Raw genomic sequence first — 16,784 nt, forward strand, 5'->3', positions numbered from 1 at the left:
ATTCTTTCTTTGGGTGGTCAATAAATAACGATGATGGGGCTTTAAATATTTTCGTTCTCTTCCTCTTCTAAGCACCCCCTGCCACACACCCTAGCGGTGGCTTGCAGGATTCTTAGCAATATAAGATAAACCCTTCCGCAAATAATCCACATTCCCTTAAGAAACTTTATCTGAATCAATACCCTTCTACATTTTTGCTAATTGAAATAACCTTAGTACTTTTTGCCTAAAAGCAGTTCTAAAATTCCTTTCTTTCTAAATTCTGAAACATTTGATCGATACTTCATCGTTACAACGTGCTTCATGAGCTACCTCACGGGGAAAATATGACATAAAAATTGAAGGCGCTTTAAAAATGCTTACTAGAAACCCGTACTTTGGATGACTCCTGACAAAGCGACTGCAGAGCCAGCGGATCACACGACGGTTAGCACAAAAATACGAAAAGAAGATTCAGATGATGGTTTTGTGAATAGGCGGAGAGTTAAAAAGTTGATTTTCATCGTCTAAGTGAGATAAGATTGATGGCAGCACAAACTTCTTGTTTAACAAAAACCAGCTTCTCTGAGAGTAACCGTCTACTGCATGATTACAGGGAGATGTTTGGTCCCTTCTAATTACATAAAATTGTCTTTTGCATTTTCTTTCATTACAATAAAAGTGCAGTTTCCCCTGCATCTACTATTTTTCCTCGTAAACACATATATGCTTGAACTATAAAATATGAAATATGCTTGAACATTAAACTTTTTAAATAAGATATTAGATCTTTTAATGCCATCCAAACCACCGCTAGGGTGTGTGGCAGGGTGTGAATACACACTAGAATAATTTTTACCCGAATATTTTTACCCCTATCGCGGTCAGACAATGTTATTCTGATCCCTAATCGTTCGCATAAAAAATTATGTATTAAATCTGTCTCTTCTACACTTAATCTCTCTAATTTTTAGCATGATCTGTCCTACCGTAATAGGATGGGGGTAATGACACATTTTCAACCTCACTGCTAAAGAAACGCCCTTCCAATTTATGCAAGAGATTTAATATGCAATTTACCCTCCCCCCCGTGAATGATTCCCATTCCAACTCCTCTAATATTTTGTATACGCTACTAAGTAAATAATGACAACATTTTACAAATCTAGCTCCTCTATGTTGCACACTATCCAATTCAGTAATCAATCTAACTTCGTTAGTATCCCATATAAGAGTAGCAGATTCTAAATGAGCCTTAACTAGTGAAAGATAACATTTCTCTTTGACGTTTTCATCACATTTACCTAGTACTCCTAATTTTCCTAATTTTTTGTTAGCCTGTCTACACACTCCCCGTATGCATTTCACTCAGGAGAAGTCGTGGGTTAATGAATTAATTTCATTCTTTCTGTTTTCAACCATTTACTCATAAGATGGATAATAGTTCTATTTCCTGCTCTCTTTCCTAGAGCCACAAAGTCTAATATTCTTATTTTTTTACTCCTCCAAAATTTTCCAAAATTTTTCCCATGGAAATTTTTTGTGAACAATTGAAAAGAGGTTATTTTGATCTGCTGAACGGGCTTTCTTTCTATCGTGTTATGAAAATAATTTGATTGTTTAAAATGAGGTATAATTTTGTTAAATGTTGCCTACTTCAGATATTTCATATATATATGTGCCCATGTAGCACGTCTAAATATCCTCTTGCATTGCAACATACAAGCCTTAAAAACATACTGCCACGCGTCCTGTCCGTGGTGCTCCATTGGTAACCATGAATTGATGTAGCCTACAGAGTGGTGTGGAAGCTAGCCGAGAGTGAAGATTTATATTGTATGGGCAAAAGTTACCGAACGGAAGACAATTCTGGCTATTCTCGCACTAAAGTGATAACTTGCAACAGAGACGTGAGATTTGGTCGATATAGCCGATCTGATTACGTCAAATGTCACTTTCCCATTTCTTTTGCAGTTGATTTCACGGTGATTGAGTGATTTCAGACCGAGCGTCAATTACCGCCGTTTCTGCTTTTCCTCTCCCGTCTTCTCTTATTTCTATTTCACTCCGACATTCTGTCTCTCCTGGCGACGAGATCTTCCTCTCTCTTCATTTAACCGTATCCTAATTCTGCCAATCCTACCCCCTAGCTACTTTTAATCCTATTACGTGGAGGAGGATAAGTGGTTACATTCGGTCACAGGATTCATGGGATGTATGCTGCCTCCACGAGGCCGATGCTATTGAGTCCTTACTCAGTAAACTTGCTTTTAATCGAACTGATTGTCAGTGACTACTTGCGTTTTTAACACATTTTCAACAATAGATTTGTAGTTTAACCCGTTTAGAGCAAAAAATCTTTACATAAATAACATAAATCAGGCCTTTGTTTTCTGTATACAGCTAAACTACCACAAAAAAATCCTACTAACACAAATTTGTTTTCCTCATCAACATAGTATTATTAATTGATTATTCCATTTTCAAGAGGATTCATTTTTTAGCTACGCTCCCATCTTATCGGTTTCAAAACTTGCGTTCTTTACTATCTTGTTTCATTTTCCACTCATCCCATCAGCATCTTCGAACTTTCCCTGTATTTATTATCATTTTAACCATTTCTGGCAGTAAAAATACATAACTTTATAAACCTCTTCAAACAAACATTGGAAGCAAAAATGGAAATTTTGGATGTAAGTTACGTTATAGCCTCATCCACTTATTTAAATACATCTTATTTACCATGTCTATCATCACACAAACATCATTTTACAGAATGCAATATTATTTACTATTACTCTAATAGAATGCAGACCAATCAGATTCACGGAGTGACCTCTAGTAAGTAAATTATACCTCTGTATAGCATTAGCGAGGTTAAAAAACTAATTCGTTACCGCATGGCATCATTATTACGTTAATAGGTTACAAGTCACTTAGTTGTGTCTTACAAAAATGAATAACATTAATCTACTTGTCATTTTAAATGAATCAGTGGAGATTTATCTTAATAACAATTCAGACCTTTTGGCGTTATACGAAAAAAATTGTTTCCCTCGTTCAATTAAAATCACTTCCAATACAAAAAGACACAGGCAAAACACATTGGATACACAGAGAGAATGCGTAAATTTTCCATTCGTTCAACGTTGAAAAAAGAGTAAGTTTGAAAGGACTCTAAAATATTGCCTTTTGTATTATTTCAAATCACATTTTGTTCATAATTGATGTTTCATAAATTTTTTGCATTGATTTCAATAAATAAACCTCTCACTGACCAGCAAATATCTGTCAGATTTTATGCCAGGCAATGGAATACGTAATTGTGGCACCTGTTATTTAAAAATCTCTTTATATACAAGTACATAATATGCGTTATATTTAGGCACACTCAAACACCTCTTTGGTAGTTACCTCTCTTAAACATCCTCACTTATCCTCCCTGATTCTCTTTCTCAGTCCTATCGGAAGGAAAATAAATATTCTCTTTCCGTATTTTTAAAATTTATCCTCAATTAATCTCTTTCTCTCTCTTTATAACAATTCCTATATTCACTTCTAACCACCTCATTATTTTTCTCTCCTATAGCCTAATACCCTATCCCTTTGCTTTCGCAAGGTTACCTTAAGTTTTTGTTGCTTCCATCTCCTACCCCTATCTCCTCTCCATTCATTTATCTTCATGACACTGTACCTATCTCTCTTCCTTGCTGTTTCTCTCATATCACTTCTTCGTTATCTCCATCTCTCAATTTCTCTGTTATTCTACTCATCATCCGTTCATAGCGAGCCCTTCCAACCTAATTGGTCGAACGCTTTGCCTTTTGGTTCTGCTCACTCGGATGGAGCAAAGATCGTCTTAACCGAGACCGATTTTCAGATGCTCTCATCATTGTTCCCATTTGGCTTTATTTTCCCTCACAAGTACCACCACAAATCTCTTCTATCCCTTCCCTGTCTACCCCTCTTGTATCTTACCTCCTGATTAAAGGTTTTATTTAATTATAAGAAGTATGTCAGAGGCATTGGAGTGCTTTCTGTCAATGCAGTATTGGACTCGGTTCCCGATTTTTTGGAAAATACTAATAGCTGGTCGGCAATGTTGCTAAAATCAATGCGAAAAATAGAGCTGAATGGACTATCTCCTTATATATATTTTACCAATAATATTCTCTTTGCATAAAAGCATAAATGTTTTGCCTGAGAAATTAGGAAAAGTTCTGATCGGCCAAGTAGGGTAAATAAAGCGGAAATGGAACAATTTATATGTAAACATTATATTTTCATATGTGTATTGTCAAAGTATTCTGCTCAAAAGGTTGATCGTACATTAAAGCTTTTGATTCGAGTGGGAGTGACGAAGAATGGAAATAATAGTTTGGAAAAAGAGGAAGATAAATACTTACATTTTCAGTAAGGTAAGTGAAGAGATGAATTTGCTGGGGGAAATTTAAAAAAGACAGAGAAATTGGGTGAAGGAAATATTGAAAAGTTGTCGGATGTTAAATACATTGATAGAAGAGAGTATGTTGGGTAAGTGGGGTAGGGGAAGGTAGATAATAATCTTTTTGGACAGCATAAATTCTGGCAGAACACGCAGAAATGGAAAGGAAGTAATGTTGGGAAAATAATACGACATTTTTTGATGCGTAGATAATGTCTTAAAGGTCCATCCGAGATTTGACATAAAAGTATTAGGTACACTACCTTAACGATGATGGTGTTCGCTATTAAATTTACACGGATTACTAAATTTTTATACCCATTTTTTCGCGTATGCCAAATTGAATCGTTCGGTGGATGTAGAATTGCGTACAAATACTTAACCCGCAATGTTTTATTTTCGTAGTATCTTTATCAATGGCTAACCTTTTGCTTCCAATAAAATTTATTTTCATGACTTTATATCGTTTGCCTCTTTGACTTCACCAAGTTGTGTCAATTTTTGCTACCAAGGTGTTCAATTAAGTACTCCTGATACTGAGGATTTCCAGGAAATCGTTGGCTAAAGCCTTTTCAAATAGATATGACTGGTTGCTCAATCCTACAAGTGACTGTCCGCATTACCATTACAATAATTTATTAGGTGATATGCATAGGTGAATATTATTTATTTGCAAGCAAGTTTGCTGTGGTGTAACGAATTCATTTCTTATAATCACAGCCTCAAAACCCAAGGTTAAATGTTTAAGACAAAATAGTGTTGATTAGAAGTACGTTTCTTGCAAATAAAAAGTTTCTTATGCCCACACAATGATCCCGATTTTATAACCAATGGAGATTTCAATGTCCCATCTATTGACTGGAGCACATCGGGCGGTAAAGACAAAGATATCAGCGAATCACTGTTGAATTCCTTTACGTTGAACTCATTGAATCAACTTGTCACTTCACCTACTAGGGGCGATAATACTCTTTAATTTTTTAGCAACGAATATTCCCGAAAAAGTCTTAACTATAAAAAATATAATAGGAATTAGTGACCACAGGGCAGTAAATGCTAAGTTTTCGCTACATGAGGTCCGAAATAAAAAGCCTAAAAGGAAACTCTACTGGTTCAAAGAAGGGGACTACAATGAACTTAAGTGCCTGCTACATGATCATTTTGCAAATTAAAGGAAAGATGGCAATCCCCGAAATACTGAGGATACGTGACATCTTTTCCCTAAGATCACAGCGCTCAGCAGTCAACAAGTTCATTCTCCGTAAATGTTTAAAGATAACACGGAACCTAGATGGTACAACGCAGATTTTAGAAAGGCATTACGACTTCAAAGGCTATGTCACGCCAAGATGAAAAATATTAGGGATGATATCTCTAGCGACAAAAAGAATGAGATCACTTATGATTATAAGATATCTAGAGCGAATGCTAAGAATGAATTTCGGAAAGCGTTCAGGGAGTTCAAAAGGAAAAGGTTAGCGGAAAATTTGAAAGAGAATTTAAAAGAATTTTGGTCATACGTTAGAGAAGTTCAAGAAAATAAGTCAAATGTTAAATTACTCAAAAATGATGAAGGCAAAAGAGTATCCAGCAGTTTAGAAAAAGCTCATTTATTAAATTCCTTCTTTCAAAGCGTCTTCACTAATATCTCACAGATTACCCCCGATAGATGACCAAATTGTGCCTGTCAACTTATGCCCAAAATTGAAATCTCATGTAATTGAGTAGAACGTTTGCTGAAAAATATTTAGTCTAATAAAGATTAGTCCTCTGGGCCCGATGAAATACCCGCTCGTATATTTAAGGATCTAGCTTTGGAAATTTCCCCCTATACCGAAATAATATTTAAGAAGTCCCTGATAGATCACAAGGTTCCCAGAGATTGGAAAACGGCTAATGTACGTAACACCAATATTTAAAAACAGCGGTAAGGAGGACCGAGTAATTACAGTCTTATTTCCCTCACATTCATTCTGTACAAGGAAAATTTAGTTGCTAGTTCAATTGAGGCACACCTCGATAATCAGGAGTAATTAATGAAAAATCAGCTTAGTTTCCGAAAAGGTAAGTCCTGCTGTGTGTAGTGTGTAGTTGTGTTTACAACTTGCGCTTTTTGTAAATGAAATTATTACTTCGGGAGAAAGCAATGTTCCAGTAGGCGCGATTTTTATAGGTTTTAAGGAAGCCTTCAACAAAATACCTCAGAGTAAACAACTTGCGAAGCTATATGACATAGATAAAAATATCCATTGTTGGTTAAAATAATTTTTGAATGGTCGGGTTCAAACAGTCGTGATAGATTGAGTTAGCTCAAATGCAGTAGAACTTACTGCAGGTGTTCCCTAGGGAAGTGTTTTCGGACCTCTTTTATTCCTACTTTACGTTAGCGACATTGCCTCCGTAATCACTAGTAATATACGCTTATTTGCTGACGATGCAGTGGTTTACCGTGATATCCGTGATCCCGAGGACAAGGCAGCTTTGTCAGCTGGCCTTAATGCTATACAACGCTGGTGCGACACTTGGCAATTAAAATTCAACTTAAAATAGGGCGTAGTGATAAATTTTTGGAAAAAAGCACCCTCAACGCCTACTGCATTGGGAACACCGAAATGGAATGTTTAGACTAAATTAAATACCTCGGCTATACCTTCACTCACGATCTCTCTTTGGTGAAATACATACGGGGAATATGTTGACAAGCTTCCAAATAGTAGAAAATATTAGAAAAGTCCTAGGTAAATGTGATGAAAAGGTCAAAGAGAAATGTTATCTGTCGTTGGTTAGATCTAATTTGGAATCTGCTGCTAGTACATGGGGTCTTCACGAAGTAGGATTCATTGCCGAAATGGATCGCGTGCAGCGTAGAGGAGCTATATTTTTTAAACGTTGGTTTATGAAACTAAGTAGCGTATCCAAAATATTAGAGCAGCTAGGCTGGGAATCACTCGCGAAGAGAAGGTTAAATTAGAGATTGAAGATCTAGCATAAATTGGAAGGGCGTCTGTTATCAGTGAGGTTGAAAATGTACTATTACCCCCGTTGTACTACGGTATGAGATCATGCTAGAAAAATTAGAGAGATAAGTGTAGAACAGATAGATTTTGTGTCATTTTTCTAACAGCAATAGGGGATCATATTAAAATTTTTCGACTGCGGTAGGGTCATGTTATCATATCATGGTATCATGGCAAAATTATTCTGGTGTGTATTCACCCCCTGCAACGCACGCATGCAATGGCTTGCAGGGTATATAAACACACATAAACACAGTAATCAACCCGAAGGTCGGTTTAGTAGGTGATGGTAGAGATCGCCCAGTACTAAGCCCTATACGACGTGTGAAATTCACACATCAGTGTAGTGGGGCCAGTTCCTTTCCCTGTGCCGGTTATGGTTTCCCAGGAAGATCTGGTACCCGAAAAATCACTTTAGCTGGGGTGGAGCTGCAGGTGCCCAGAGTGCCGTGCCCGGGAATGGAACCCGGGACCCTCCGGTCAGCAGTCCATCGCTCTACCCGCTGGACTACCGCGACCCACTAATGAAGCTGAAGGTCGGTTTGGTAGGTGATGGTAGAGTTCACCCAGTACTAAGTAGGGTATATAAATAAATAAAATAAATACATACATGCAGGAGCGCTAATAATTGATGCATTGTGGGAAAAAATTCAATAAAGTTTTCTTTTTCCGAAATTAGGTCCATTCAACTCGGAATGTTTATTGTTCTTTTTATTTTTAATTCCATGAAGAAGAAATACTTTTTATAGATTTTACAAATATTTTAGCATATTGCTAATTTGATATTTTCATAACATATTTCAGCTGCATAATAGTCTATGGAGGAAAATATTTACATAAAGCTTTAAGCTTGAAAAAAAATTGACAATTCTAATATTTTCGTCTGCAGTCATTTTATGCTTGATGCAATTCAGGTCTGGGTTTTTAAAACTCTTCTAGATTTAGGCATGTTTTCCGGTCAAAGCATGGATAAAGGTTTAGAAAAAGGAGTGAAGGGAAAAACCAGCATCTGCTACTTTCCGAATGAAAGGCATGAACAAGTAGGCTGTTTAATTTCCCTCCTGACGTAAAGTACACACGAATCAACGAGAACGCAATCCAGGAGGTGATGGGTGTACCACTAAAGTCCTACCAACCCAGGAATAGAATCCAAGTCCACAACGGTCGTTTCTCAGTCGGAGTTCGCTCAATAGACAACGAACCAGTCCTATCCCGTCACTTTGGTGTAATGGCATGTGTTCTATCAAATGTCGAGTCTTCGGTGTAAAATGTAAATCTATTCACAGGTGAACAGAGCCGTGTGATTCCCGAATTAGATTTTGTTAATAAATTCAGCTTTTCAAATACCTTCTGGAATAAAGAGAGATTATTATTTATTTGTGGAATAATTCTGAAGGGAAAATTGAGGCTTTAAACATATATGCACAGTTACTCAAGCAGTAATATAAAAATATTTTCCCGAAATAAATACCCATGGTCATCCGGACTTATTTGCGTGAATTCATGGAAACGGGAAGAAAGCGTAAACAATAATCAAGGCCATATGGGTGTGGCGGATGCAACTTTGGGTAAAGTGGAGTGCAGATGATAGCAGTCTTCCTAGTAAGCTTTTCAAAGCATCATTCTAATTCGACTCTATAATCAAAATGCATTTACTTAGTATATATTAAAATCCCAGAGGATGTGCTCGTTAATAATAAATCATAAATAAGTCTGTGTATCGAGAATGATAGGTTCGTACAGGGATACACACACGCCCGCAGAGGATGTACTTTCCGTGATGGTTAAGCTACTCTTAGTCATTTGCCTCTAATAGCCTTGGTGGTCAAGTAGGAAAAGGAAGAAAAAATAAAGAGGAACGAATGAGAGAATTGCCCACACGTGTATTACGAAAAACGGAGAAAGGAATACAGCTGCTGGTCATATTGGTGTACCTTCATATACCTATGGTAATGAGAACGAGACAAACAACAAACTAAACAAAAAACTACACCTTCCATCAGTATAATTGTAACATGAAGCGTATGAAGCCAGCCGATCAGTGATCTGCAAACTCCCGATCTCTCAGGGGTAATACAGACATAAAAACAAATTTTTTATTTCAGAAATTATGATTATTTTACTTTTACAGACACTCTTTAGATATTTGATATAAATAAACGATATATTACATTTGGTTTATTGCAGCGGCCTATTGTTAACAATTCAGGCAGTAGTGTAATTTATCTTCAAACAAATCACTTAATAATTGTAAATTATTTAAATATTGGCCATCGAAAACTATTTAGAATATACGAATACCGTAAACTGGATGTAAATGAATATATTTCATCAAGTTGTATTTTATTTATCTCTTTAATAGAGAGAATTGAGTGAAAAGAAAAAAAACCAAATAAAATTTAAGAAATAAAATAATATTATTCGAGATTAATTTTAACTTTAAAAAATAATACTCTACTTTTATGTTTTAAAATCATATTATTATAAATTTTAACTCAATACGAAAAATGGATCAAACGAATGATGACAGGTTGAATTAAGATTAATAATGATGAACTATTCATAAACGTTGGTACAAAATGATGAAAATGTGACAAATATTTAACTAAGCAACCCTTAGAATTTCCTTTTGAATTCCTACAAAGTTAAAATGCCGTTTATTTTGAAGATGCCAACTAACAGGATCAAAACAGCTTCACACAAATAAAATTATTACAATTCTCAATGGGTGAAAACATTTTAAGAATGGCAAAATAATGTCCTCAAACAATATTTTAATTATTAAATTTTCTTAATTATATTTTGGATATTTAAATAGTTTGGGTAGAATAGAGAGGGTTTGACTAGGGGTTCATTTTACAACTATGCCTCTGGATGCAAAATGAGTGTCCATGAATTTTAGGAATCTAGGTTTTACTACCTGCAGAATAATTAGGATCCGAATCCATTGCTCTATTTTTCCAATGGCACAATGGCATCGTTCATTATTGGATTTTTGCATATTTAGAGGAAGATACTGTTTTCCCTGTCGCGTACTTTTAATCGTTAGAATGGAATTGGGTCAAACTCGGGAAAACTTGCGTTATTTTCCTTATCATATTTTTGATGTTAAAAATTCATCGGACATCCAATCCGTCAAAGTCAATCTTTTTAAAAATTACTTGTCATACCTCACCCATCCTAATTGAACTGCATCGATTGAAACAAGGTCTCATGGCCAACCCTATATAAAACTTACAATTTTAAAAGAGACCTGCTATAAATATGGTGCATAGCAGTTTGTCAATCGCGCATGGCGTGTAATTTATATTCATCGTTAAATATTCAGTGGCATCAAACTGTTAACAAAATGTCGATGATTTAAGAATATTAACCTAATTTCGTTCAGGTTCATTTAAACAGCTTTTGTGAAAAAAGAATTAACGTTTAACTACAGGAAATTATTAAAACATTAATTTAAAAATTTAATAAGATGAGGAAATAAATGATTTAGTTTCATTTAATAGTGATATTAGTTAATATCAAAAAATATTCAAACCGTTCCAAGATAATATTTTCACGATGTCTTCTATTTTGTGCACCAAGTTGGAGTTGGAAATGCTCTTTCTTATTCATTCTGCACAAAGGTTTTCATTAAAAAAATGCCCAATTATTATTTTTTTTTCAAAAATTATTATTCGTTTACAATTCGTTAGGTGCCCATTTCAAATGTCGAAAACTTCATCATTTATTAAAGTGGCCAAGCGTAATGGAGAGACCAAGGGATTGATTTCTTAGCGAAAAATAAGGCCTCGTCGACCTATGTTAATTAGCTTTAATAGCAGAAAACTGTCTTGATTAGGACAAAATTGAGATCATCCCTCTCCAATGGTCCATTGTATTAATTCCTAGTAAGCTTTATCGATTAAATCTTATTTCAATGTGAGGTTTCAAATAAGAATATAGCTTTGAATATCAGAACTTTCGATCCATTAAATTGCTTCGGGCGAATGAAGGCATCTGAATCTTCCTCATGACTCTCCCGGAAGAAGGCATCTGACCCTCATTGGTCTAATTATTGAATATGTTCATCTAGTGCGCATAGGATTTAAAATCCATTGATACGATGATAAAAGAACACGATAGGCCCTATTTCATGAAAATCGCAGCAATGTACACACATGAAACACAGATAAATGTTCCCACAAATGTTCACACACCGTTCTTTGGTCTCTTATTCCAATTAGCGAGCGTCCTCTCGACTCTCTTGTCGTAATCCGTCTCAGTATAGAAATTTAACAGAACTTGCGTGGTTGCCAAGCTTGATATAAATCTCGGTTTTTGTCTGATGCAGGGAATTCTCGATCGCTTGGATGATGGAAACCAGTTCAACATAGCTTAAAAGGGTGCAGGCAATGACATGCAGGCAAAGTGACAGAGAGTTGATGATATAGATAAGCATTGAGTGATGAAATATTAGTTGAACTGGTTCAGGGTAGCCTTGTGTTCTTTAGAGTATGATTATTTACAAATTCACAAAGAAGTTAAAATATTGATATCGTAAGTGGAAGGAATTAGAGCAGTCAATCGGGTTAATTTTTTCAGAGAAAATAAGGAAATTCCTCCAGTTGTACACCCTTGGAAACATCTTTTCATAGAATTAAGTAAGGATTGCATCGAATTGGCATGTCACCAATTATTAATTTACCATGGTGTCCTCCTTTTTATGACATTAAACGAATAATCGATATTATATTATATTCATGACCACAAGAGACAGTCCCCCTTCTCCCGTCTGTAGATTAATTCTTAATTATTTACTGAGGAATTCCAACAATGTGATCGGCGACGTCGATGTCCAATATATTGATTTCCACCCTCTGAAAAATTTTGTAGCAAATTTTCTTTTTTGACATAATGACAGAACGGTCATTTTTTTATTGTCATTGAATCCGTCGACATGGATCGCGTGATCATTGCGCGAGTCTATGCTTATCTCTTTTCCATGTCTCCGTTTACCTCACCGCTTAATATTTCGCCGGTGCAAGTAAAACGTATCATAGAAAACCGCATCTTCATCTCGACGCAATTTAGTTTTGCTGTTATCACACCACTCACGTTCTCTTGTTATCAGAAATTCTCATCTCTCATGATTTCTCGTGACTCTCCTTATCAAAGGCAAGACATAAAAGACAAAGGCAACACCTTTGACTTAAAAGTATTTTTCTCAAACCCTCCCCACCCGCGAATGGGATCATCCATTGGTAGTTCGAATGACGGGTCGTAAAATAAGAATTAAATTTGAAGAAGGTGAGCGCAGGGAGGTTGGGGGACCCTATGGGGTCAAATGGAGACCCTCCTGAGTCTGAGTCCGACCGGCTAACGCGTGTTTTCTTTCTTTTCGCCCCAACAGAGACTCGGAGCGCGGAGATGCGACTGCCGGCGGCGGCGGAGGTGAGGCTGGGGGAGGGGGCGGGGGGGTGGGAGGAGGAGGAGGAGGGGGAGGAGACGGCGGCGGCGGCGGGGGAGGAGGGGGCGGGGGGGGCGGAGGAGGCAGTGGGGGCGGGGGGGGAGGAGGGGGTTCGATGGGCGGGGGGGGCAGGAGGGGACCGGGGCAGCGCGCGCCGTCTCTCCGGCTGGCGAATGGCCGAGTGGTCGGGGCGGGCGCGGCGGCGGCCCGAGGAGGTGGCGGGGGTCGCTCGGCGCAGTCGGCGGAGGAGATCCGACACCGGAGGAACAGTGTATGCGCCGCTTGCGGCATCGGCGGCGGGGGCCTCGGAGGCAACGGTGGGAGCGTGGGCGGAGGGGGCGGCGGGGGATCGGCGGGTGTGGGCGGTGGGAACGGGGGGAACGGCGGCGGGGCGATCGGTAGGGGCTCGTGCGGTGTCTGCGGCGGGGGTGCCGTCGTGTCCAAAGATGACTCGATCAAGATCAGCATCGACGAGAACACGAACACTTTCACGGACTCTTTGGTGACGGCGCTCGACGACGAGACGCTGCTCATATCCTCCTCGGACCTTGCCATGATGATGATGAGCGGGGCGGGGACGGGCCCCGGGGGTGGCGTCGGGGGCGTCGGGGGTGGCGGGGGCGGGGGGAAGGTGCATTTCGTGTCCGCCGCGGACGATGTTTCCCTTTACGGCACTCCGAAAGAGGAACCGGGACCTCACCTCCACATGGGTGTGGGAGTGCCGGGTGCCGGTAACGGCCCCGGAAGCGGTGGTGGGGGTCCGGGCAGCGGTGCCGGTAGCGGAAGCAGTGGGGTCGGCGTGGAGAAGCAGAGCTTCCTGAAGAATCAACTTCAGGCTTTGTTCCAGCCGACGGATAACAAGCTGGCGATGAAACTCTTCGGCAGCAAAAAGGCTCTGATGAAGGAGAGGATCAGGCAAAAGGCGGCTGGTCATTGGGTCATCCATCCGTGCTCCAACTTCAGGTAAGCGCCCACTTTAATCCATTCAACTCGTCATAAGCTTTTGAATAGCTTACTGGCAGGAGAGGGCGGGCAATCCAGTAAGGTCGCGGGGATTCAGAAAAAAATCACTTCTGTGCCCACACCTTTTTCCCCCGAAATAATATGGGTTGAGGCCCCAATTAAAATATCCTCTTCCATCACTCTCGAGAAATAAAGACAAGGTGACAAAATTTTATGTGGCATTCAACTGAAAAATTTTAAACTACCTCAGTTCAAAGACGTTAGCAGAAGGGAGTGCCCACCTCTGGTTTAATGTGCACGGTGAAAGAGGGTGTACTTGAACAGGTGGGGTGGCGGCACGGTTGACACGACCTTGTGAATTTTTTCAAAGGTCCCCGTAGTAGGTCAAATGAGTCTGGCTAGCGTTTGCCTCTCTCACGGAATGGCAAGCATCCCAACAGGTCAAATCGACAAGGCAGAGTAATGTAGGACAAGGCGGGTGACGAGAGTTCGCGGGGGAAACGGAGAAAAAGCTGGGAGATCAAAAGGGGTTGGGGAGGGTTTCAGGGTGTATGGCTGGTTGGAAATTTATGTAGATGACGCCTTCCGCTTATGGCCGTCCATAAATTTGGAATCGGCCTCCACTCCCTCTCAGCCTCCCATGCCTCCCCAATTTTAATGTCTTCTTCGATCATAAACTGACGGGTGGACGCATAAGTTGACGCAGATACCGCGGGCTTATCCATGTCGTCATGGTGTCTGGGTAGCAGTTTTGTGGAGTATTTTCATCTCATTAACGTAATTTTGAGGTATTTTAACCATTGGGACTGTGATTGAATGACATTGAAACAATTGTACGAGGAGCGTCTTTTGTCCAGTCTTTGCACCTCTATATTTACTGCCGTGCTTTTCTGCGTTCCTCGATTTCTTATTCCTGCTCTGTTCTTAAATCTCTCACCCTTGAATTTTCGTCCCTCTCCCGGTCGTTCTAATCCCATCAACGGAGGCAATAATGCCATGCTCGCTTTCCTCGGTTTCAGGCTGACTTTGTCTAGCAACTTTAGTATAAAAGGGTAACATTTTCGATAAAGGGTAGCCAAATTAGTTACGGAGCTGCAAAAAGCAATCGTAAATAGGAACATTTGGCTGGAGCTGGAACTTGGTAAAAAAAATTGCCATCAAGTAATCTACTATGTTTGTAACACTTTCACAACTACACATGAATCATTTATGTGATGCACTGGAGGATAGAATATATTATGATATGATTTTCCTACTTAAATATTGAGGTAAACAAACTTCATTTGAGGAAAATATAGAGTAACATCATTGAACATTAGCTGCCACGATATTTGCAATCGATGAAAACTGTCAAAGCCCAGCTATAGTATATCGAAAAAGTTCTAATTTCAAGGTAATGTGCCCTAAGAATGGAACTTGCTTCACAAATGAGGAACGATAACGATGGAAATATATCAGATCCCGACGAGGGAGTACTCGAAGTACGGGTCCACTCACTAACAAAACTAATGCCGACAAGGTAAACAGAACGCTTCCACATATAAGCTCGAGTTATTTTGATATGGTAATGGGAATTCCGGAAACCGATCAATTCAGCGCCCAACAAACGAATAGGTTCCATCGAAATGAAAAAGTGGAACCTTCTGGTAAAAAAAATAAGAAAAATACCCTTTTCCCTCCACTCTAAATTCCCCTGTTTTTCGGTGCCCTTTCGAGGAGGAAGAAGAGATAGGGGGATTGATTTTTCGCGCCCATATTTAGCTGTGGACTATGCGGCCTTAGCAGAAAAGGTCACCTCCGGCACGCCTTTCATAAACTTCAGGATGCGTGCATGCATAGGAACGGGGGTCGAAATAGCGAGGGGTTCCCCGCCGAAATTTTCTCCCCGGGAGCAAACGACTTGCGTACCGGCGAGCCCTTCGCATTATATATCCAGAGACCGAGTGAGTTGTGCGGGGAGAGAAGTGAGACGGCGGGTCGGGAGTTCAGAGGGAGGTCGCTGCCGCGGCAGACGGTTCTTCCTGGAGGGCCGCCCGCAAGGCGCCTGCCTCGTCCCGGCAGACCCAGAAGCGAGAGGGGTGGGCGCGGGGGATAAAAATGTTTTCAACCAAGGGGAATAGCTCCGTTCCTCTCTTTCGGTCGTCTCCCGACAAAAAAGGATATGCGGTGCACGGAGCGTACCGAACCAGAGTAGTCGTGACATTTAGTTTTAGCGTGTCCGGCTCCGCGGCAAATGGAGCACAAAAAAGGGCGGTGGTTCTTTTAGTCCCTTCCATTAAAGAGTTTGCCCCTGGAAAGTTTCACGTGCTAATACATGACCTCAGTTTCGCCTCGAGTGAGAAAAAAGACATTCTTTGTTCGGATGCCGTGATTTATTAGCTTTGGTTTAGATGACGGAAGGCGTCAAGGGAGTTGAAAAGCTTGTCACCCTATAGTTCAGTAACAGGGGCAGCAGCATTTCAACCCCGTGATTAGAGTGACCTGCTTGGGATTCCTTTTCATGCTATATTGGCCATTTCGTTTTTGAACCCACATCACCAATGGTGGTTGCGGTTGGGAGTACCCGACTCCCAAGCTCTGCTATTTTTAATTTACAACTCACCAAATGTCTGGGGATCATTAAAAATATTAGTCATTTTCACGCTTACCAGTTTTAAAGATGAATCTCAGTGCAACGATCATAACCTGAAAACTTTTTATAATCAATGAAAGCAACACGTAGTCCGGTGTCAATGAGATATCAATGAGGACCTCATTTGGTTCCAGGAATATCAAATATCTTTTTCAAGCTTCGTTGGGCAATTTAATATTTTGTATTAACCGTTAAATTTCCATGGTTACTTGGTGCGTCATTTGAAATTTCCTTCTTTACTATCACCAGTCATCAAATTCTGATTGGAATGTTAGCGATTGAAAAATGATTTGGTGAAAC

At 39.5% G+C, this 16,784-nt stretch overlaps 1 protein-coding gene across 5 annotated transcripts in view; it reads left to right on the plus strand.

The window, feature by feature from the left end:
* Positions 1 to 13,282: 13,282 nt before the first annotated feature.
* Positions 13,283 to 16,784, plus strand: part of Ih (hyperpolarization activated cyclic nucleotide gated potassium channel Ih) — a 375,624-nt gene continuing 372,122 nt past the window's right edge. For 4 of the 5 annotated variants that reach the window (XM_071590290.1, XM_071590315.1, XM_071590299.1 and 1 more), the window contains exon 1: positions 13,511 to 13,852. In XM_071590290.1, the coding sequence (XP_071446391.1) occupies positions 13,596 to 13,852 (257 nt within the window). In that variant the 5' untranslated portion in view covers positions 13,511 to 13,595. Of the gene's footprint in view, positions 13,853 to 16,784 lie in introns of all 5 variants that reach the window. The other variant, XM_071590323.1, reaches the window with a different exon arrangement.

The sequence above is a fragment of the Hetaerina americana genome, unplaced genomic scaffold (genome assembly GCF_022747635.1).
Source record: "Hetaerina americana unplaced genomic scaffold, ioHetAmer1.1.p SCAF_1, whole genome shotgun sequence".
Lineage (NCBI taxonomy): Eukaryota > Metazoa > Arthropoda > Insecta > Odonata > Calopterygidae > Hetaerina > Hetaerina americana.